General features: G+C 52.9%; 2 protein-coding genes across 6 annotated transcripts in view; both read left to right on the forward strand.

Annotated features, from left to right (window-relative positions):
* KLHL22 (kelch like family member 22) overlaps positions 1 to 7,254 on the forward strand; it is a 39,011-nt gene extending 31,757 nt beyond the window's left edge. For all 4 annotated transcript variants that reach the window (XM_079152000.1, XM_079152001.1, XM_079152003.1 and 1 more), the window contains exons 6-7: positions 2,742 to 2,975; positions 6,261 to 7,254. In XM_079152000.1, the coding sequence (XP_079008126.1) occupies positions 2,742 to 2,975; positions 6,261 to 6,626 (600 nt within the window). In that variant the 3' untranslated portion in view covers positions 6,627 to 7,254. The remainder of the gene's footprint in view (positions 1 to 2,741; positions 2,976 to 6,260) is intronic.
* Positions 7,255 to 9,682: 2,428 nt separating this feature from the next.
* On the forward strand, positions 9,683 to 21,607 carry SCARF2 (scavenger receptor class F member 2). Of its 2 annotated transcripts, none has more exons than XM_079152160.1 (11): positions 9,683 to 9,969; positions 14,874 to 14,932; positions 15,024 to 15,125; positions 15,320 to 15,839; positions 15,957 to 16,175; positions 16,319 to 16,447; positions 17,039 to 17,142; positions 17,219 to 17,336; positions 17,558 to 17,688; positions 18,938 to 19,090; positions 19,900 to 21,607. In XM_079152160.1, the coding sequence occupies exons 1-11, from the start codon at positions 9,806 to 9,808 to the stop codon at positions 20,796 to 20,798; spliced, it is 2,598 nt and encodes an 865-aa protein (XP_079008286.1). In that variant the 5' UTR covers positions 9,683 to 9,805; the 3' UTR covers positions 20,799 to 21,607. The 2 variants fall into 2 exon arrangements, with proteins under 2 accessions (XP_079008286.1, XP_079008285.1); XM_079152159.1 differs by having other exon boundaries at positions 9,776 to 9,969; positions 17,573 to 17,688.
* Positions 21,608 to 21,874: the final 267 nt, after the last annotated feature.

Here is a 21,874-nt window from a genome sequence, read left to right on the forward strand (position 1 = left end):
CTAGCATGTGTGAAGCCTGAACTTGATCCACAGCACTACCAAAAAAAAAAAAAGACAAGGTCAAATGGTAGTGAAATTGGATTGCTCATGCTTTGCTGGTACGAATGTAAAAGGCACACACTCTGGAAAGAGTCTGGCAGCTTCTTCCAACTATTATTGCAACTCAGCATTGCCATCCTGGGGGGTTTCCCAGAGAAAAACTTCTCTGTATAAATATATTAACAGCAGCTTTATTGGTAATAGCAAGGAACTGTAAAACAAAGAGAAGTCTGCATACACTGTTTTGAAATAAACCTCATCCACTATAGTAGTATCTCATTGTGAATAAATAGATGTCCTTCAACAGGTGAATGGTTAAATAAGCTGTGGTAGATATACAGCAATAAAAGGAACCAACCATGGGTAAACACAATCTTGGAGAACCTAGATAGGCATAGAAAACCAATCTTAAGCCAGATGCTTTGGTGCACTCTGGTACTACCAGTGATTCAAGAGACTGCAGCAAGAAGATCACAAGTTTGGGGCCAGCATTGGCAATTTAGCAGGGACCCTGTTTCAAAATTAAAAGGGCTGGAATGTACCTTAGTGGCAGAGCACTCCTGGGTTCAATTCCCAGTACTGGGCTAAAAACACACACACACACACACACACACACACACACACACACACAGGAAAAAGCCAGTCTCAAAAGGTTATGTACTGATTTCATTTATCTGTGTGTGTGACACAGTGGTACTTTACCACTGAGCTACATTTCCAGCCCTTTTTGTTTATTTTTTAAATGTTTAATTTAAGAAAAATTATAGTTGTAGATGAACAGAATGCCTTTATTTATTTATTTATTTTGTGGTGCTAAGGATTAAACCCAGTGTCTCACATATGCGAGGCAAGTGCTCTGCTACTGAGCTACATCCCCAGCCCACTTATTTTTTATTTTGAGATAGGGTCTTGCTAAATTGCCCAAGCTGTCCTCAAACTTGTGTTCCTCTTCCCTCTGCCTCCCGAGTTGCTGGGATTACAGACATGTGCCACTGCTGCAAGTTCACATAGCAAATTATAGAAATGGAGAAGAAAGAGCTTGATGGTTGCCAGGGATTAAGTGTAGGAGTTTAGGGCATCAGGATAGTGCATGTGGTTATTGTCATCTTAAATTGAGCAACAAAGAGACCAATTCTCCAGAACAAAGCATTTATTCAAGAATACTAAAGGATTACAATGCAGAATATGCAAGCTATTGGCAGGCCAAAACCATAGATGCATCTAAGGCAGGTAGGGCAAGGGGAAGCCTTTAAAAACAAAGAGAAGGGCTGGGGATATAGCTCAGTTGGTAGAGTGCTTGCCTTGCACGCACAAGGCCCTGGGTTCAATCCCCAGCACTGCAAAAAAAAAAAAAAAAAAAAAAAAAAAAAAATAGAGAAGTCCACATAAACTGTTTTGAAATAAACCTCATTGACTATAGTAGGAGCTCATTGCAAGAGTTGGCAGTTACTCATTACTAATGCTGGACTGTTGCTGGGAAGTGTCCTTATAAAAGTAACTTATGTGGAAGTGTTTTTGTTTTCGAGATCCTTTTTAATGGTTCTTATCATGGTCATATATGCATGAGAGATCTTTCTTCAAGGCCTCCAGCTCCATTTTGACATAAGGGACTTCATTTTGGTACTGATAACTTTCACACAATAAAAGGGCAACTGGGAGATTCTGGTGGTAATAGAAATGTTCTGGGACTGCATCAATATCAGTATCCTGATCAAGGTATTGTTATGTAGTTATACAGATTCTCACATTGAGGGAAACTCTGGAGGGTCTCTTGTTTCTTCCAACTACATGTACATGTGCACCTACGCCTTTCTCAAAATTAAATGTTTCATGAAAAAATAAACCTCCACATTGATGGTAGAAGACCAAAACCCTTGGTATGTTTTCTGCTCACTGTTTTATCCACCTCTCCAACTCTTTGCCCCAGCCACATGGCCTAAGTTAGTGACTATTGTCTGTGACTATCCTGAATCCTCTACCTACTGAGGGACTTCTCTCCCGCTAAACCAAGCAGTGCTATCTGTTGGCCTTCTGGTTGTGAGTGAGTGAGTCCTAGAGGCAGTAGGGCCAGTGTGAGGTGTGTGAGGGTGGAAGTATTTTCAATCCATGGTTGGTTAAATCCATATATATATATATAGAACCTGTAGATATAGAGAACCAACTATATTTGATTTTTTGGTTTGTTTGTTTCACCTTTTCCTCCCTGTTCCAAGTTTCATGTTGGTAGGTACTATCTCCAGACAGATTTGGAAAGCTGGGTCAGAAGGCCTACAAAGTTGTTTGTCCAGTGGCAGTGGGTACAGTGGAGGCCACTAAGAGTGAGTCATCATTTCCCTGTGCTGTGGCCTTCTCCTTGACTGGCTGTAAAAGATACCTTGATTTTCTTGGAGTTCCCCGACACAGATGTTTCCTTTAGGGGCAGAGGAAAGACAAAGATCACATTTGGTTTCTGGATCCATACATGAGTTTCCTATTGGGAAAAAGTCAGGGATCGATGAATAGTCCAGCAAGAAGCCAGGGGACATTCTCCCTAGCATGTAAGGAACAAATCAGGAAGTGGTGAAGCCTTGAAGCATCATCAGGCGGGTTGAGGTGGTGGGCAGTCTTGGCAGAAGCTGCTTGGCTGCTCTTTTCACTCTTGCCCCTTTTTTCCTTTCCTTCCCTTCCTTCCCTTCCTTGGCTCTCTTGGTGGCTCCACATAGGTATATGCCCATGCAGGCGCAACACTGGAAGGGAAGATGTATGTTACCTGTGGCCGCAGAGGGGAAGACTACCTGAAAGAGACACACTGCTACGACCCAGGCAGCAACACCTGGCACACACTGGCCGATGGGCCCGTGCGGCGAGCCTGGCATGGCATGGCCACTCTCCTGGACAAGCTGTATGTGATCGGGGGCAGCAACAATGACGCTGGCTATAGGAGGGACGTGCACCAGGTGAGCCAGGGCCAGGGCTGCCCACTTAGGTCATTAGAGTGGTTTTGAGTTCACAGTACAGTTGAGCGGAAGATACAGATAGTCCCTACACTTGCATAGTCTCCCGACTATGGGGAGGGGCATATGTATTAAAGTCGGTAAACCTGCAATGTCACATCTTTTTTTTTTAAACAATAACAAAAAAACTTTATTGGAAGTATATTTATACTTCTCACTGAATCTTTCAAAAAGTTGAACAACCAAAACAAAAAGCAAGGCTTCTGATTTTCACATTTTTTTATCATAAACTAGCCACTGAATACATACCACTAAGACAAAATGACTCAGAGTAATGTGCTGGTATGTCCCCAGTTCAAGTGACCTGTCCCAGTTCAAGTTCCTGGGACAACAATCCCCTGTGACCAGTATGGCATTGTACAGAGTTTGGGCCAGGAGGAGAAACTTGGCAGCCAGTCCCAAGGTACTCCTGTAGTGACTTCTGGATTCCTTTATACTTTATACCAAGCCTGATATGATACTGCTTATTTTAGTCCACTTTTTCATCCCTATGACCAAAAGACCTGACAAGAACAATTTTGAGAAAAAATTGGAACTCCTAAAAGTCTCAGTTCATAGACAGCTGACTCCATACATCTGGGCTGGAGGGGAGGCAGAACATCATGGTAAAAGGGTTGGTGTAGGAAAGCAGCTTAGGTCATGGCAACAAGGAAACAGAGCTACACTGGCATATCTTAAACCCCAAGTCAAGCTTACATTAAGGTTCACTCTTGCACATTCTTGGTCTTGCACATTCTGTGGGGTTAAACAAATGTATAATGACATGTATCCACCATTACAATATCATATAGAGTAGTTTCACTTGTACCTTTATTATTACTAAAAATTTCTGTTGCTGGGTGCAGTGTCACATGTAATCCTAACTGCTTGGGAGGAGGATAACTTGAGCCCAGGAGTTCAACACCAGTTTAAAATCAAAAAACTTTCTTTATTTAGTTACTATAACCACATTGCAGAATATTGTTTAAAAAAAAAATAGATAAAGGTGAGGAAAAGTAGTATTCCTAACTGGGCCCCTGCATCATTGGTTTTCAGTTTTTCTACCTATGAATGATTTGAATGGTTTCTGCCTAATTTCATCAGAGAGCATCCCAATATGCTTCTCTTGATGATATTTGTTCTGGGCATTCTTCAGTTTAACACTCAGTTTTCATAACCATGTCCTGTCCTGCCCGTCCCAGTAGCTATGTAGCATTCCATCAAACTGATGTGTCATTTGGATTGGTGTGAGCTTTAACCATTCCACATAACATGATGAATAATATTTGAGTTGAAGAACTTTTCAGGCATTTTGGATTATTTCCTTAGTTTCATGCAGTGGTTCTCAAAGTGTGGTCCCCAAACTAGCAGCCTTCATCTCACCTATGTTTGTTGTATTAAGAAGGAAGGTTCTCTTGGGCTGGGGTTGTAGCTCAGTGGTAGAGTATTTGCCTAGCACATGTGAGATCCTGGGTTCAATCCTCAGCACCCATATAGATAAAGTAAAGGTATTATATCCATCTACAACTAAAAATATATATATATTAAAAAAAAAGTCAGATTCTTAGACTCAGCACCCATATTCCTGATTCAGAAGCTCTGGGGATGGGACTTGGCTGACTGAGTTTAACACACCCTCTCATGGTGAGAACCTGGGCCAGCACCATTAGTTTTTAATTACTGCCATAACAAATCTCCACAAACTTAGCAATTTAACATAAATTTATTATTATGGTTCTGTATGTCATAATTCCAACAGGCTGCCATCAAGGTGTTATCAGGCATCTTTCCTTCATGGAAGTCCTAGGGAAGGATTCTCTCTGCTTTCCCAGGTGGTTGGCAGCATTCAGTCCTAGTTGGTGGTAGAACTGACTGACTGTTGGCTAAAGGCTTTTGGCTTCTAAACACTGCTTCATCTTCAAAGACAGCATGGGCAGATTGAGTCCTCATTTCTCTCTTCTGTCTGACTTTCCCTTTCCACTTTTGAGGACGTGTGCAATTACAAATGCTCTTCCATTTATTGCGGGGATATGTCTTTGGTAAACCCATGGTTAAATTGAAAATGTCCTAGGTCAAAATTGCATTTAATTCACCTAACCTACCAAACATCACAGTTTAGCAACAGAGTATACTATAGCAACCTGTTTGTTTACTCTTGTGATTAAGTGGCTGACTAGAAGCTTGCTCCCTCTGCTTAGCATTGCAAGAGAGAATCATACCATATATGCCTCACCCCCAAAAAGGTCACAATTCAAAGTAAGATTTCTACAGAATGTATATCACTTTTGCATCATGAAGTTGAAAAAAATTATAATTGAACCATCTTAAGTTGGTGTACCATCTGGGTCCACCCAATGAATCTACCCCCAAAAACCACCCGACATTGAGGTTCACACCTTTAACCCCATCTGCAAAGTTACTTTTGCCACATAAGGTAACATATTCACAGGTTCCAGAGATTAGGGCTGGACATATTTGGAGGGCCATTACGCTGCCTGCTACAGCTAGTAAGCCACAGTGGTTAGTCAAGAAGATAAGATGTTATGGCTCTTAATACATATTGACAAATTCCTTTCCTGACTTGTCAGACAGATTCACAGTAGTATGGCTTTACAACACCTTCACCAGCCTTGGATTTTTGTTTTTCTTCCCCCAGAAAGGGGAGACGTGTAAGTTTTGAATGTCTTGCATTACTAGTAGGTTGAACATTTCCCTACATCTTTGTTTACTGTTTTGGATAATTTAGAAGACAAGAGAACGTTGATGGTCATGATTAGTGAGGGACTACTTCCACCTTGTGCTACCTGCTAGTGATGGGTGCTATAGAGAGAGGTAAAAACGTGTAAGTGGAGTTCACATCATCAGTCAGCTTCAGTGTTAGCCGAGAAGAGAGAAGAATGTGGAAAATGACAGCCTGCTGAAGTGGAGACAGCTGCACACATGGTAGGAAGAAGCTGACCATGGGCTGGGTGACCTGGAGGAAGGCCTATGTCCAGCTGAGGCCAGAGGAAGCAATACTGTTCTGGACAAGGGGCTAACAGTGGGCCTCCTGCAGACCTGGCCATCTCTGGGAAGGTCAGTATCACCTTGTCTCATGGGCAGGATATTTCAACTCTGACTCTGCATCATTGTTCTAAGACCTGTCAGAGAGTGGTAGGTAACTAAGGCTGCCTTGGTCAGCAGGCCAGGGACAGGTGGGCAGCCTGTCCCAGCAGGCACCCAGGCTTGACCCTGGCCTTGCTTTTACAGGTGGCCTGCTACAGCTGCACATCTGGGCAATGGTCTTCTGTCTGTCCACTCCCAGCTGGACATGGTGAGCCTGGTATTGCGGTGCTGGACAGCAGGATTTATGTGCTGGGTGGCCGCTCTCATAACCGTGGCAGCCGCACAGGCTATGTGCACATCTATGATGTGGAGAAGGACTGCTGGGAGGAGGGGCCCCAGCTGGACAACTCCATCTCGGGCCTGGCAGCCTGTGTGCTCACTCTGCCCCGCTCCCTGCTCCTTGAGCCACCCCGCGGAACCCCCGACCGCAGCCAAGCCGACCCGGACTTTGCCTCTGAGGTGATGAGTGTGTCAGACTGGGAGGAGTTTGACAACTCTAGTGAGGACTAGGGCTCCAGTTCCCAGCATGAGAGGGTGGGATGGCAGGGTGACAGCAAGGCTCTCAGGGCCTGAGCCAGAGCACCTGACTCCAGAGTGGAGGACCCTCCCCCTGGCACCTGTGGCTCACTGGCTTCTGCTGCCCTTCTTCACTCGAACCCCTTGAACAGCCTTATGCAGGCATTTAGGGGGCTGGCTGCGGTTTATGTTACCATGGGAAATGTTCCCCCAAAGCTGTGGTCCTCTAAGGGAATGACCAGGACCAGTCCTCCACAGTGAGTACTGGCATCACCAACTGTCTTGGCCTTCCCCCTCTTTCCCTGGGTTTGGTCCCTGTTGGGCTAAGAAGATCCCTTCTCTAAAAGAACCTGAGGACTGACAACCCAGGTGAGAGGGACTGAGGCACATGGTGCCCTTCTTTCCATGAATAGAGTGGAGCTGGCTGAGCAGTCCTGAGTTCTGCCTAATAGTAGCCATGACCTTGAGCAGTTGGGAACTCCCAAGGGACAGAGAGGGAGCAGAAATACAAAGATACCTGGGGCTGGTTCTAGTGATGAAAAGATTCCCCCACTGCTGGGTTTTTCTGACCCCATGTTGTTGATAAATGAAATAAAGCATTAAACTAAAGGTGTTAACTGTTTCCCTGTGTCCAGACTCAGTTCCTTTCTAGTGTGTTCCAGTGGTATCCCAGGGAAGCATGGATTGCAGGGTCAGAGCTACTCTGGGGGATGGGCTGAGGCATGGGAGAGGTGAGGCCCCACCGACACTAAGAGATCATGGCCTTCCTTCCCTCAGGAAGAAGCACAGTAAACTCTCCAAGCTGACACAGTGGTCATCAGGAAACTGGGAATCTGCACTGATGTGTGGCAGGTGACTGCTTCACCTACTTGAATGACCTCTCTGGTGAAGTCTACCATCCAGGGCCTGTTGAACTTCAGTCCAACTCCAATTAGAAATCTCTTAGGACTGGGGATAGGAGCTCAGTCGTTTAGCACTTGCCTAGCATGAGCAAGGTCCTGAGTTGGATCCCCTGCACTGCAGGAATAAATCAACAGTGGGGGGAAGGCAAGTAAAGTTCTGGCCTTAGCACCTGGGGAGGGAAGTGGCATCAAGGGAAGGGACCATGTCCTGATTGGAGACACCTATGCCTAGCTACTCCCCACCTCCTGACTGCATTTCTCAAAGGTTCACGATGACCCTCAGGCATCTCGTTTGAAGGACCATGCTGGCACAGCAGATGGGCCCTACCCCAGGCTATCTTCACTGGTACCTCTCCTACCTTCTTGGAGTTATTGGACAGCCTGTGCCCCCACACATTTCAGCTTGGGGTCTGGCGTGAGTCTTGTCATTCTGCCCAGCTTCCAGGCTACACAAAGCTTTCATCCACCTGAACACCTTCCCCTCTATACCTGCAAATTCCTACTGCAGGAAATTGCTCTACAGATGGGCTGGGACTTACTAAAGCCTTGCCCTCCCCAGGCAACTGGGCAGAGCATGGGAATGACCAGGTCTTCTCACTTGTACCCTGTCATGGAAGGGGAAAGAATGGAGGACAGTATGTTTCACTTGATGAGAGGAAAGTAGCAGGGGTACAGATGATGGTTGCTCTCGGCTCTCCTTTAGGGATTTCTCTGAGGACTGGGTGCTTGGAGTTGACATCTACTCTTAGGGCTGCCTGTGTGAGCTTCCTGTTGGGGCCTGGGTATCTGAGGATAATCACCCATGGACACCCAAGTGTGGCATACCCAGTGTTGACCTCGTGGGTCACTTCCAGTAGGACCAGTAGGTCCCTCTGCTGTGTGCTCAAAACATTGAAAGGTTTGGTTCTTCTGCTGCCCAATGAGGCCAATGACTCAAGATACAGAGTGATGGGAGAGAAAAGAACTTTGCTGGCAGCAAATCAGCAAGTTGGATTGAGGGCTCTCACCCTAAGGTTCCATGTTGCATTGGGGTCTCAGGTCCTAAGCTTATATAGGGATTTTGAGGAAGTATATTTTTAACCATAGTCAAGTTGGCACCAGAGGTGATCATTAATTCGGCATCCACCAGCAACTCTGAGGGGCATCTTGATGTTATCTTGTTCTTAAGGTCGTCAGACATTCCTGGTTCCTATAAATCTAAAGAAATATTACTGATTAAGTGGTATTACAACTGATATTTTCTTGTTCCCCTTTTCCAGAAAAAGCTGACTTCAGTAGTTAATTATTTAGGGAGTTGGGTACAGAGAAAGTAAAGGAGAGAAGTTAATTTAGAAGAGAGAAGTTAGGGAGTCAGTGGCTTCACCGGCCTGAGTGAAGGGAACCCTATGGGTTTCCACTCTCCAGGCCAACTCCATCTTCTAGACTTTTCCCTCTGGGATCCAACAGCCTTCTCAGGCAGAACCCATCTTTTAGGCTCCCCCAGTTCCTTTCCACCCCTTGACAAAGGCTGCAGGGTTTCAGCTCCCATGTTCATGATGCCTCCACATTCTATTACAGCCCATGTCTGGACCATTTCACCATCTCTCCCATCTGTCCCAGCAGGGCCCCCTTTCCCAGGCCTCTGGTCCAGATGCAGTCTGCCCACAGGCCTCGAGCATCCTGCTTAGTCCGTTTCTTCGGCGCTTGGATTACACGGAGTGTGAGGGAGGTGTTGACAGCACACTCCAGTACAGGGGCTTCCTGATCCCTGAGCTGTGATGCCGGCTAGTGGCCCAGGGCTGTCTCGCGACCCCCTCCCGTTGGCCGGAACGCAGAGCTAGAGTGGGGGATGGCTTGGGGCGTTGTGCTGTACATCCCCTATCCCCCTTTCCGTGGCCGCGCAGTGAGCACGCAGGGGTAGTTGCTCCTGTGGATGTCTGAAGAAGGGAAGGAAAGGCGCGGGAACGGGGGACTCCTCTGGCTGGTCCCACGGCCTTTTCCTCCACCATTGCTCCGCGGGCCTCCTTCAACTTAGCCCCCAAGTTTGTGAGAGGCCAGGTGGGGGCGGGGGCCGCGCAGAGGGGCGGTGGCGCGGCCCGAGGGTGGGGTCTGGCGCACGGGGCGGGCGCTGCCGCCTGGCCGGCCGCGGCTGGCCCGGGATCAGGGAGCCGATGTGGAATTTCCTGCCCGGCCCGGCGCCCCTCCTGCCGCCCCCCGCCCGGCCTAGCACTCCGCTTCCGGCCGCTCTCGCTGCGGCCGCACCCGCGCCCACCCGCGCCTGCCCCGCGCCGCATGGAGGGCGCAGGGCCCCGGGGGGCCGGGCCGGTGCGGCGCCGGGGTTCCAGGGATCCACTACCGCTACCTCCGCTCCTGCTACTGCTGCTCTGGCTGCTGCCCCGTACCGCTGAGCCCCAGGAGCTGAACCCGCGCGGCCGCAACGTGTGCCGCGCGCCGGGGTAGGAGCCCGGCCTGGTTGGGGGAGGGGACCTAGGGGACCGCTCGGGCCTGGGAGCTGGGGCGCCCAACATTGGTGGGGGACGCCCGGAACCTCCCTACACTAAATGCGCGGGCCCCTTTGGCAGCCCTCGCCGACGCCAGCTTCGTTCCAGGCCGAGCTTGCGTCCGGGGCCACGATGGGGCACCCGAGGATACCCGCGTACCAGAAGTCACCTAAGGGAAAAACAGAGTGCTTTGGGTTCCCAGAGGGTGACACACGGTGTCTGAGATTTCAGGAAAGATCCGAAGAAGAGACCCTTGGATTAAATTGTGAAGGCCGTAGGGAGAAGCCCAGGAATGGCATTTCAGGCAGAAGGAACTGCATGTGCAAAGGTCCCGAGCACAAGTGATTTGAGCCTGGGGTGGGGAGGAGGGTCAAAGGGAGAAAAAGTAGTCTCACTCAACCTAGAGGGGGTCTTGAGACAGGCGAAACTTGGAAGGACAGATTTGTCTTAGAGCGGACGCTGTGGAAGGATGGTGATGGAGATGAGCACCGAAAAGCTGGCGTTCAAAGTGGCCAGAAAAGGCAGTAGAAAGGACAATGACGGGCGGTGATACTGAAGGATGTGGGAACTCCTGGAGACTCCCAAGTAGCGATGTGGTGCTCGAAGGGGCAACGGCAGAGTTGGAGCGCCAGCTGGAACAAACTGGGGAAGCCAGTGTGGGGCAGGTAGGGGACAGGCCCCGCCGGCGGTCCTGAAAGATTTCGCGGAGGGCAAAGAGCAGAGGACAGGACGCTAGAAACGGAGCAGGAGTCCAGGGACCTGGTTGGTTTGTCTAAGGCCGGGCGAGGTCAAGGGCATCTCTGCACCAGGGCGAGGAACGGGCGTGCGGGGCGCTTTGGCGGGTTTTGGGGGCTGCCGCCTTCGGGGGCAGCTGGGGAAGCAGTCGTGGGGTTCCGGGTTGGGTTCCCCTGGGGGCACCGTGAGCCTCAGTGAAGGCCAAGTGAAGGCCGAGTCCAGGGGCTCAGGGGTCGCGGAAGACAAGGGACTGCTAGGGGGCTGCGCGGGGTTTCCGAACTACAATCAGAAGGCGCGCAGACCCCTCCTAGCTGCGAGCCCCGCCTCGGGGGCGGGGACCGGCCTGGCCCGCCATCTGCTTCGCATCGACGCCGCCGCTGCAGCCTCCCGGGCCTCCCCGACCCCAGGAATGCAGCAGCGGCTGCAAGCGGGGCGGTGCGTGGAAAGGGGGCGGGCACGTTCGCCGCCTGTGTCTGTCTACCCGCCCTAGTCCTTTTGCCTTCACGGGGCCCGGTCCTGGGATAGGGATCTGGTGGCAGGATTTAATTGTGGAGCTGCAGCAGGAAAGCGCTTGGCTCCCACTCTCCTTGTCCTGAGACATCCCCGGAATACTGACCGTTTCTGTAACTAGGAGCCTTGGGTTGAGTGTAGATCCTGGGGTCAGTCATCCCCAACTACGCAGATGGCAAATCCTTAACATTTCTAGTCCTGTCTCCACCTCTGTAAAACGGGGGTGGTGATGGGACCCACCTCATGGGGTTTGGGGGTTTACTGTGATCATGTGTGTTGAGGATTCATAGGAAGGCAATCACTCTAGACACTGTCCACCTGGGGAGGACCAGGAGAGGGAGTTTGTGTTCAGCTAATAAGATCTCACCTACTGTGTGCCAGGCAAATGATGGTCAAGGGACACAGCAGACACCAATATTCTTGTGCCACCCCTGCGCCTGTGATGGAGACACATGGCTAGAGAACAAGTGGGTCTAGACGTTTAGCAGGAGCTGGGAAGGAGGGGTTGAGTTAGGGGTACTATTTCCTTTAGACTGGTCTGTGGAGACCCACTGAGAAGAAGGTGGTAGTGAGGAGGGAGCCCTGTGGATGTCTGGGGCAAGACCCAAAATCCAGAGGTTAAGTTAGAAGCACGGTAAGGAGGCTTAGAATTGTGCAGAGCCCAGGAGGATGATGGTGGATGAGATACCAAGAGTGCAACTGGGCAGGTCACAAGGGGTTTGCCACTGTTCTGAGGACTTGGACTTCTCTGAGGGCAGTGGAAACCCAGGGAGCTTTGCACAGGGGAGGGGTGGGATCCAATTAGAGTTTGGCTGCTAGATGGCAAATACACTGGGAGGCAGCAGGGCTGAAACTGGGGTCATCCAGGAAGTCAGGAGACACCACAGAAATTGAAGGTGGCTCCCTAGAGTCTGGAACAGGGCAATGGAAAGTTGGTTCCAGTTTAGATGTAGTTTGGAAGAAAAAGCAGACCTAATTTTCCATAAGAGAGGAATCAAGGATGCCTATCAGATCTCAGTCTGTTTGCCTGGAGGGACAAAGTGACTCAAGGAGGTCAGGAGTTCAGTTTTGGATAAGACACCTACCGAGTTCTCCCTATGGTGATATTGTTCAGTGGGCAGTTGGATTTACAAGTCTGGCGTTAAGGGAAAGGAGGCCAAGGCTTCATTAGTGACCTGAAGGAGCTAGTGTAACAGAACAGAGGAGAGCAAAGATCCGAGGATGGGGACAGAAAAGAGGAGAGGTGTCCTGGGGGCAGGAGGTATGGGTCCTAGGTAGTGCCATGGCAGGCAGAAAATCCTCCCTGACTCGATTTGGGAAAAAACAGGGTCAGGCACAGGTACATGAGTGGGTTTTCAGATGGGAGAAATCACAATGAGTTTGCATCACAGCAGAACTAATTATGTCTAACCAGGGCAGCCTGCAGCATGCCATGCTTGCTGCTGGGGCCTGGTCCCCAAGGTCTCACCCACCCATGGGAACTGCTCCTTGAACCGTCTTTCTCCTTATCACCTTCATAAAACCTTGGGCATGTGGCCTTGCCACACCAGCCTGCCCTTGTCTGCTAGCCCTTCCAAGAAAGAAGGACACTTGTTCTCCATGGATCCACATGGACTTTGTCCTGCCAGAGGATGTTAGCTTTGCTGCAGTGAGTCCTGGGTGCTCACTGTGCTGGAGATGACCAGCTAGACTCAGAGGCTTTCTGGGACCTACTCCCAGAGAGCAGTGACATAAACCACAGCCTAAGGCAGAGCTTTTAGTATTTGCCAAATACTGCACACTTCTTGGTCCACTTAATCCTCCTGACAAACCCAAGGGCTTTGTTCTATAGCTAAGAAGCCTGCTGCTCAGAGAGGTTAAGCTCCTTGCCTGAGGTCACACAGCAAGTGGAAGACCCAGGCATCAAATCCTGTTGAATGTGACTCTAAAACCAGGCTTTGAGCCACAGAGCCACCTGAGTGTCAGATTGTCCTAGACAGAAGTGTGGTCAGTGCTTCTCAAGCCATCCCAGCAGGCTTCCTGGCAAGGCTGCTTGCAGGAAGGATATCTTAAGAGAATCTCCATCTAGAGAGAACCAAGTAGAAATGGGAGGATGATGGGCTGATACACTTGGGTCTCCTTGCAGATGGGTTCCTTGGAGCCCCTGGGTCAGGACTGGATGAGTGGAGGAAAATCCAAGGGCAGGAAATGGGGACAGGAAAATCCAGGCCTGTTTTGCATTCCTGTTTGTGGTTTCCAATTTTATTTGTGGAAAATATGCTGGGCCTGTTCCCCTCAATCAGGATTTTATGAGTCTTGTTCCCGAGATCCCAGCTAAAGTCTTTCAGTGAAAGGGGTCTTTGGGATTTTGAAGTCTTATCCATGGAGTGGCAGTTATCTCAAACTGGGGGTGATTGGGGGTGTCCTCTGCTGTAGGATTGAGACAAAATTCTGGGTTTGATGGGACTGTAGGAAACAGCAGCCTCAGTGAGTGTTCCTTTTATGCCTTTTCTGAATCCCAGCTGTGGCACACCCTAGGCATCTTCTCTAGCCATCATGAGCATCCTTTCCAGCCATCATGGCTTTACCTGGGCAGGGCCTCCACACCTTTGTGCTCACACTCCCCATCCACCCAAGATTCTAGAGACAGTACCACCCTGAAATGCTACAGTTAGAAATTACCTTCTAGGGATGGGGGTGTAACTCAGTTGCGGAGCACTCACTTAGTTGTGCAAGGCCCCGTTTGAACTCCAGTACTGTCCAAACTTTTTTAAAATCACTTTCTCTTGAAGTATACTTTGTAAAGCCAAATAAAATTAAACATGAGTAAAACAGTAAGTATAAGTAGATACTCTGATGTCTTCTTCCTCCACTCCATGTCTTCCCAGCACCCAAGGGCTTTGAAGTTTTACTTTTCTTATGAATATGGAGGACTCCCTGTGTGCCCTGCTCCACTCCTAGTAGAGGCAAGCCCCTACCTGCCTTCCTCTAGGGGTCCTGCCAAGTGTCCACAATCTGCTGTGTCCACACAATGTCCTGTGTCCACAATCCATTTCCCTCAGAGACTGCCTATCCAACCTTGGTGCTTATCCCTAACTGTGCATTCAGGTGTGACCATTTGGTCCAGCTGCTCCTGGTGCTGGCCCAGTGATATCATATCTGGATCCCTGTCACTGATCCAGCCAGCCCTCCATTCTGAAAGATGTCCTAGACCCCTGTTTTGGCAAGTGTCTCCTAAGCCCAAGGTTTGCTCTAGCCCCCACCTCACTGCTGCCTCTTGGGACTCATAGGGCCTCTTTTTTCAGACTTAGTGGCTGGTGAGGAGAGCATTGGCTGGTGGGATGTGGGGGGGAGGGAGTCTTTGTAGGTAGGAGGTCTGGGAAGTTCTTAGAGGTTAGCTCTTGGTGGTGTACCCTTTGCTCCCTCCCAGGGGCCGGAATTTGTGTCTTTTTTATCCACAGTCATCTCCCAAGCCTACTACAATGCCTGCGCATGGTAGGGCTCAGTAACCACCTTCCTAGGGCAGGACCCAGGGAAGGAGGGGAAGCTGCTGGGGAGTCCTTGTAAGGGTGGGCATTAGGGAAGGGATGCAGAGAAAGGAGCGTCAGGTTCAGTAGTCCTCCTTCTGCTCTCAGCTCTCAGGTACCCACGTGCTGCGCTGGCTGGAGGCAGCAGGGGGATGAATGTGGGATCGGTGAGTGGGACATCCTGTTGGTCTGGGTAGGAGGGTCGGGGGACCGAAGCGGGGAAAACACTCGCGGCAACTCAGCCCCTCTTCTTCGCAGCGGTGTGTGAAGGCAATTCCACGTGCTCAGAGAACGAGGTGTGCGTGCGGCCGGGCGAGTGCCGCTGCCGCCACGGCTACTTCGGTGCCAACTGCGACACTAGTGAGCGCGGGCGGGGTTGGGCACAGGGGCCGGAAGCTGAAGAGCTGGAGCGGGTGCCTAAGCAAGGAGAGCTGGGGGTGGGGCCAGATCTCATCCGTGACTGGATCGATCTAGGGGATGGGTCACCTGAGGTGGGGATGGTGGGGGCACAGCCCACGCAAACACCCGAGCCTCCTACCCCCTCGTCCCTGCAGAGTGTCCGCGCCAGTTCTGGGGCCCAGACTGCAAAGAGCGATGTAGCTGCCACCCGCATGGGCAGTGTGAAGACGTGACCGGCCAGTGTACGTGTCACGCGCGACGCTGGGGTGCGCGCTGCGAGCATGCGTGTCAGTGCCAGCATGGCACGTGCCACCCGCGGAGCGGCGCGTGCCGGTGTGAGCCCGGCTGGTGGGGCGCGCAGTGCTCTAGTGCGTGCTACTGCAGCGCCACATCGCGCTGTGACCCTCAGACAGGAGCCTGCCTGTGCCATGCAGGCTGGTGGGGCCGCAGCTGTAACAATCAATGCGCCTGTAACTCATCGCCCTGCGAGCAGCAGAGCGGCCGCTGCCAGTGCCGCGAACGCACGTTCGGCGCGCGCTGCGATCGTTATTGCCAGTGCTTCCGCGGCCGCTGCCACCCTGTGGACGGCACGTGCGCCTGCGACCCGGGCTACCGCGGCAAGTACTGTCGCGAGCCGTGCCCCGCCGGTTTCTATGGCCTGGGCTGTCGTCGCCGGTAAGCGCGGTTCCCGAACGGGGGAAGGGGGACGGGAGAGGGAGAAGGGCGAGCTACCAAATGGAGGCGGGGGTTAGGCGGGGCCTGGCCGCGCCTGGTTTCCTGACCCTTCCCTAGGTGCGGCCAGTGCAAGGGCCAGCAACCATGCACCGTAGCAGAGGGCCGCTGCCTGACGTGCGAACCCGGCTGGAATGGAACCAAATGTGACCAGCCGTGTGCCACCGGCTTCTATGGCGAGGGCTGCGGCCACCGCTGCCCTCCCTGCCGCGACGGCCATGCCTGCAACCACGTCACCGGCAAGTGTACGCGCTGCAACGCGGGCTGGATAGGCGACCGGTGAGCAGCCAGTGCCTGCTTAGACCCAGACACGTAGCGCTCCATCCTAACTCGCGGCCCCTCAAGGATCCCTCCGAAGGGTTCTGTAAGCTTTGTGTAGATTTGCTTCCACTTTCTCTGATGCCTCCTCCCCTCTTTCCAAGGTGCGAGACCAAGTGCAGCAATGGCACTTATGGCGAGGATTGTGCCTTCGTATGCGCCGACTGCGGAAGCGGTCACTGTGACTTTCAGTCGGGGCGCTGCCTTTGCAGCCCTGGTGTCCACGGGCCCCAGTGAGTGCCTTGGGCCCCGGAAGGGGTTAAAGAAGGGTTATGTAGCCAACACGGGGGTTGGGGGCACCAGCCAGACCTAACGAGGGTCGAAGAGGAGAGATCCAGGCTGGTCTTTCTGCTCTCTCTAGACTGGTCTATCACCTCAGTCTCGGCCCCTTACTCCAGCTAGGGAGTGGTAACAGCCTCTTTGAGGACAAGTTCATGCCCTGGTGTGGAGCTTGCTTTTGGATCAGGATTGGCGACTAATTCAATCTGTGGTCGGTGGGCTCCCGAGGTGACGCTCGCCAATGTAGGGACCTCCATTTATAGTCAAGTGTCTGTTACTGGAGGGAGCACCTCCTCCTACTCACACATGGGTCAGCCCCCGAAAAAGCTTCAGTGAGCACGAATCCTCCAAACCCCGTGGGCAGATGGTGCACACATTCAGTTCCAATATGTGCCTGCCCACAGGTGGGGTGGGCTTCAATCTGTAGAGAATTGAGCTAGACATCCTGGCTGTGGGACCGGATCCTGACCGTGGTGCCTGGGGAGAAAGAGGGAGAGTCATCTGGGAGGGTTGCTGTGGCTTGTCCTGATCCTACGATCCCGCAGCTGTAATGTGACGTGCCCGCCTGGACTCCATGGTGTGGACTGCGCCCAAGCCTGCAGCTGCCACGAGGACTCGTGCGACCCGGTTACCGGTGCCTGCCGCCTGGGTGAGTGTGTGAGAAACATCGGGTTATAGAATGTGGGGAGCTGAGGGCATTCGCGTTGACCCGGTGTCCCCCATAGAGACCAACCAGCGCAAGGGCGTAATGGGTGCAGGAGCGCTGCTCGCTCTTCTGCTCGGCCTGCTGCTCTCTCTGCTGGGCTGCTGCTGTGCCTGCCGCGGCAAGGACCCCACTCGCAGGTAAGGCCAGAGTCTGCTCCGGCTCTCCCTAAGGTTCTGGCGCACCTTCTGTGGCGCTGTCGGGACTACTTAGGCGTAGACCCGGCTCTTCCCCAGCCCAGGTCCCGCCCCTGTGTCATGATCACGCCCCTTTAGCAAGCTCACACCCCCTTCAGTGATTTGGCTCCTGCGGACCTCTACCCGCCGCTCCAGATCCCTCCCCAGTCAGCCCCTTCGCTCAGGGCCCTCTACTGCAGGGAGCTCTCGCTCGGAAGGAAGAAGGCTCCTCAACGCCTGTGCGGGCGCTTCAGCCGTATTAGCATGAAGCTGCCCCGGATCCCACTCCGCAAGCAGAAACTGCCCAAAGTCGTAGGTAAGAATAAAGGCGCGGGGTCGCAGAGACAAACACCTTCGTGCACAGGAGGCTACTGGGAAATTGGTCGAAGGCCAGTTGGGCTCAGTGCAAAACTTTTGAGTTTTGATGTGAGTGGAAGTGGGGAGGGAGGTGCGACCAGAGGGAAGGAGAGGATATTGCTTTGGGTGAGGGAAGCGGATGTGGGGGCGTGTGTGGAAGGCTCGGATTCTGTAATTGCATCAGGGTTGTATGGTCTCTCCAACATCTCTGAGGCGGTCAGGCCCCTCAGTCTGTGGGATTATTACTGTGTCCCTATGTGGAACTGCAGGGAAACATATAGGTCTGTGCGCATGGGAATGTTCTGTCCCAAGGAGAAGATCCACCTTCCTGCTTGGATCCCCAGGAATGCCCTTCACCGTTCCTGGAAAGAGGAAGGCTGGTCCCTCTCCTCCATGCCTCAAGGAGCTCTGGAGGCTGGGAGTCATGCTGCTACTCCTTTCTGTCTGTACTGGTACAACTCTCTTTTCTGAAGATTGGTGGGAGAGGACAGACCCTTGGCAGATAAAAGGAGACATCTGAGGGCTGGGGTTTGTGGCTCAGTGGTGGAGTGCTTGCCGAGCATGTGTGAGGCACTGGGTTCAATTCTCAGCACCACTTATAAATAAATGAACAAAATAAAGGTCCATCAACAACCAAAAATATTAAAAAAAAAAAAAAAAAAAAAAAAAAAGGAGACATCCGAGAAAACCTTTGGTCTACTCAGCAGCATAGTATCTATGGACACAGGTATGGAATGGATACCAGCCAGTCTCTGTGGTCTAGTATCCCTGTAAGCCAGGCTTGGGGGGTACAGGTTGTTGAGATGGGCTGAGCCAAAGGGTGGCTTTTCCACAGAGCTTAAAAGTGCTCCAAGGCTACCTAGGTCCCACGAGGTAGGGTCCAAAGTGTGGCCTGGAAGTCCTGGTGGCCTGTCCCAGCCAAGTAGTCTCTCCAGCATCTCTTTCTGAGCTTTCCCAACACTTTATGGCAAACTTTTCAGCTCTCTGGCTATACACACTTGATTTGCATCTCTTACCATGTTCCTTCTTGTCTTTCTTTACTGGGTTCACTACTACCCTGGTCCAGTGTCATTCTACCTGTTGAATTTCTTGTCCCACCCAGTCTTAGAGTAGGGCTGGTTTTGATCACTCCTTTCACATTTGGCTAGTGAGGGCACAGACTGGGGGAAAGGAGGGCCCTTGGCAGCTCTGCCCCACTCCTTCCCCAGTGGCCCATCACGACCTGGACAACACCCTCAACTGCAGCTTCCTGGAACCTCCCTCAGGGCTGGAGCAGCCCTCACCATCATGGTCCTCCAGGGCCTCCTTCTCCTCCTTTGATACGACAGATGAAGGCCCTGTGTACTGCGTCCCCCATGAGGGTAAGTATGGTCTTGTGTGGGCATCCTCCAGCCCAGTGAAATGTTTTCGGATATAAGGTGGCTGGAGGTGTAGTGCATGCAGTGTAGGGAGTAAGCACAAGGAGATGCTGTTTAAGAGTTGGTCATGAAGCTGAAACTCCAAAACTGGACTCTGCCATTCAGTGCTGGGGAAAGGATGTGGAGAGGGTGGGCTCACCTTTTATTAGTTGTGGGGCAAGTTCACTTCTGGCGGGGGGGGGGGGGGGGGGGGGGGGGGGGGATGGACCAGACAGAGGGAATTTCTGGGCCCAGGCTGGGAGAGGCAGAGGAGACAGAAGAGAGGATACATGGGATGTGGGGATGCATTTTTGCCTGCAGCCTAGGGCTCAGAGACAGCAGGAAGGAGCCTGAATGGCCGGGATGCAGGCCTCCCTTCTAACTTGACCATCCCCCTGGGTGACCTTGGATGGGTAACTAACCTCTGAGCCTCAGAAGCCTTACTTCTTAAAGGATATTGGAATCCCTTGGGGATATTGGAGGGTTAATTTGATGATGGTGGCCCCCAGTGCTGGGATGTGGTGAGAAGGGGTGCAGGGACTAACCAGGGTTGGGTTTCATTCCCCAAAACATGCCCCTCACTCTCCAGTAGTCAGCCACATATCCTAGGTTCTGAACTAAGTTTGTGGTTGTTGCTATGAACGTGCAGGGCACACCACTACAGCCGGGTGTAGCCAGGGACCCTGACTGAGGCGAAGGGAAGGGTATTCCTGGAGATTGGATCAGCTAGAGCTATTTCTGGAGGCGTGACAGGCCTGCTTTTCCCTTGTCAGAGGTTGCAGCTGAGAGCCGAGACTCAGAGGCTCTCATTGCTCCTGCCGAGGCACCTTCCTCTGCGCCCCTGAGCACTCCAGCGTCAGCGGAGGAAGCAACGCCCCTCCCGGCGTCTTCTGACAGCGAGCGGTCAGCTTCCAGCGTGGAAGGGCCTGGCGGGGCGCTGTACGCTCGCGTGACCCGGCGCGAGGCCCGGCCGGCCCGGGCCCCGGCCGAGGCTGGGGGCTTGTCTCTGTCACCATCGCCCGAGCGCAGAAAGCCACCGCCACCTGACCCCGCCACCAAGCCCAAGGTATCCTGGATCCACCGCAAACATGGCGCCACCGCCGCGGCCCGTGCGCCCTCTCCGCCACCTCAGGGCCTCGAGGCTGCGCCCAGCCCCAGCAAGAGAAAACGGACACCCAGCGACACGTCGGCGCGACCTGAAGATCCCGGCAGCCCACGGGCCCGCGACCCAACGCCGAGGCCCCCCTGCCTGGCAGAGGAGGCTTCAGCTCTAGCCGCTCCTTCGCCGCCCCAGGCCCGAGCGCGGGGCCGCGGTCCCGGCCTCTTGGAGCCCACGGACGCCGGTGGTCCCCCACGCAGCGCGCCCGAGGCAGCCTCCATGCTGGCGGCAGAGCTTCGCGGCAAGACTCGCAGCTTGGGCCGCGCCGAGGGGGTCCCAAGCGCACAGGGTCTCCGGGAGAAGCCGGCCCCTCCGCAGAAGGCCAAGCGCTCCATGCAGCCCTCCTCGCCGGCCCGCGAGTCCCTTGCGCCGGAGGGAACCGGGCTGGCGGTGGTGGCACGCTCCCCGGCGCCGGAGACCCCACGGAAGAAGACCCCCATCCAAAAACCGCCACGCAAGAAGAGCCGGGAGGCGGCGGGCGAGCTGAGCAGAGTGGGAGTTCCCACTCTGTAGTAAGGGCGGCCCCACAGCGCCCGCAGCTTTCCGGGTTTAGCCACGTTGCTTGCCACCCAGCCTTCTGCGCCCCCGGCTTCTCTGGCCCAGCCTGGGCATGAGAGGCCTCCGATTGGCTAAGCCCCCTAGCGTCATGGCAGGAGGCTATGTCTGATTGGTTCAGGCTCCCAGCAGCCGCCCCTGGATTGGGTGAAGAGCACTCGGTGGGATGTTCCCCATTCTATTGGTGGAGACCTGACAGGTGCTTAGAAGACAATTCCTCCCCCATTGGCGGGTTATTGAGCTGTTGTCTCATTGGCCAAAGCCAGGAGGATTCCGCCTGGAGACCTCCTCTTACTGGCCAAGAGTGCGCTAGACCGGGGCTACCTTCTGATTGGCTGAAGCCAGAAGCACTATTGCCTCAGCTGCCTCTCATTGGCCAGGGCCTGGCGCCTCTGGCTGGAGGTTCCCTTCCTTGTGGGGGTAGCTCCACAATACGCTGTAGGACATCTGGTTGACCCAAGCTTTGCCGGGAGGGCTGGTCTGTTCCTCAGGGTGTTGGGCTCCCCTAGGCCTGTCCCATCTGTTTTACCTCCCCAACACCCCCAGCTCCTGCCTCCCAACCTTGGACCCTGAGCTGTCGAGCTGGTTTTGATGGCCTCCCACCACCCTACATGCTGTGGGAACCCCAGGGGTGATTCCAGTGGCCTGAGGAGATGTATTTATAGGCCCTCAGCAGGGCTGCTCTCACCCCGCTCGGAGAGCCCCAGGATGGGTTCCTCTTGGCAGGGACTTGGCCAAAGCTTTCTTAATAAAGTGCCTTTTCCTCACTTCCTGTTCTTTACTTCCTGTCTGTGGACCTCTGACAAAGTTCTTCCCCCGGCTGGACCCGGTGGCCCAGGCCTGTAATCCCAGGGGCTCCGGAGGCTGAGGCAGGAGAATCTCATGTTCGAGGTCAGCCTCAGCAGCTAGTGAGGCCCTAAGCTACTTAGTGAGACCCTGTCTTAAAAAATAAAAAGGACGGGATGTAATTCAGTGGTAAAGTGCCTTTGGATTCAGTCCTCCCAGAAAAGATAGTTCCCTAAAAAAATTTCATG

This window comes from Sciurus vulgaris, assembly GCF_902686455.1.
Source record: "Sciurus vulgaris genome assembly, chromosome: 8".
NCBI lineage: Eukaryota > Metazoa > Chordata > Mammalia > Rodentia > Sciuridae > Sciurus > Sciurus vulgaris.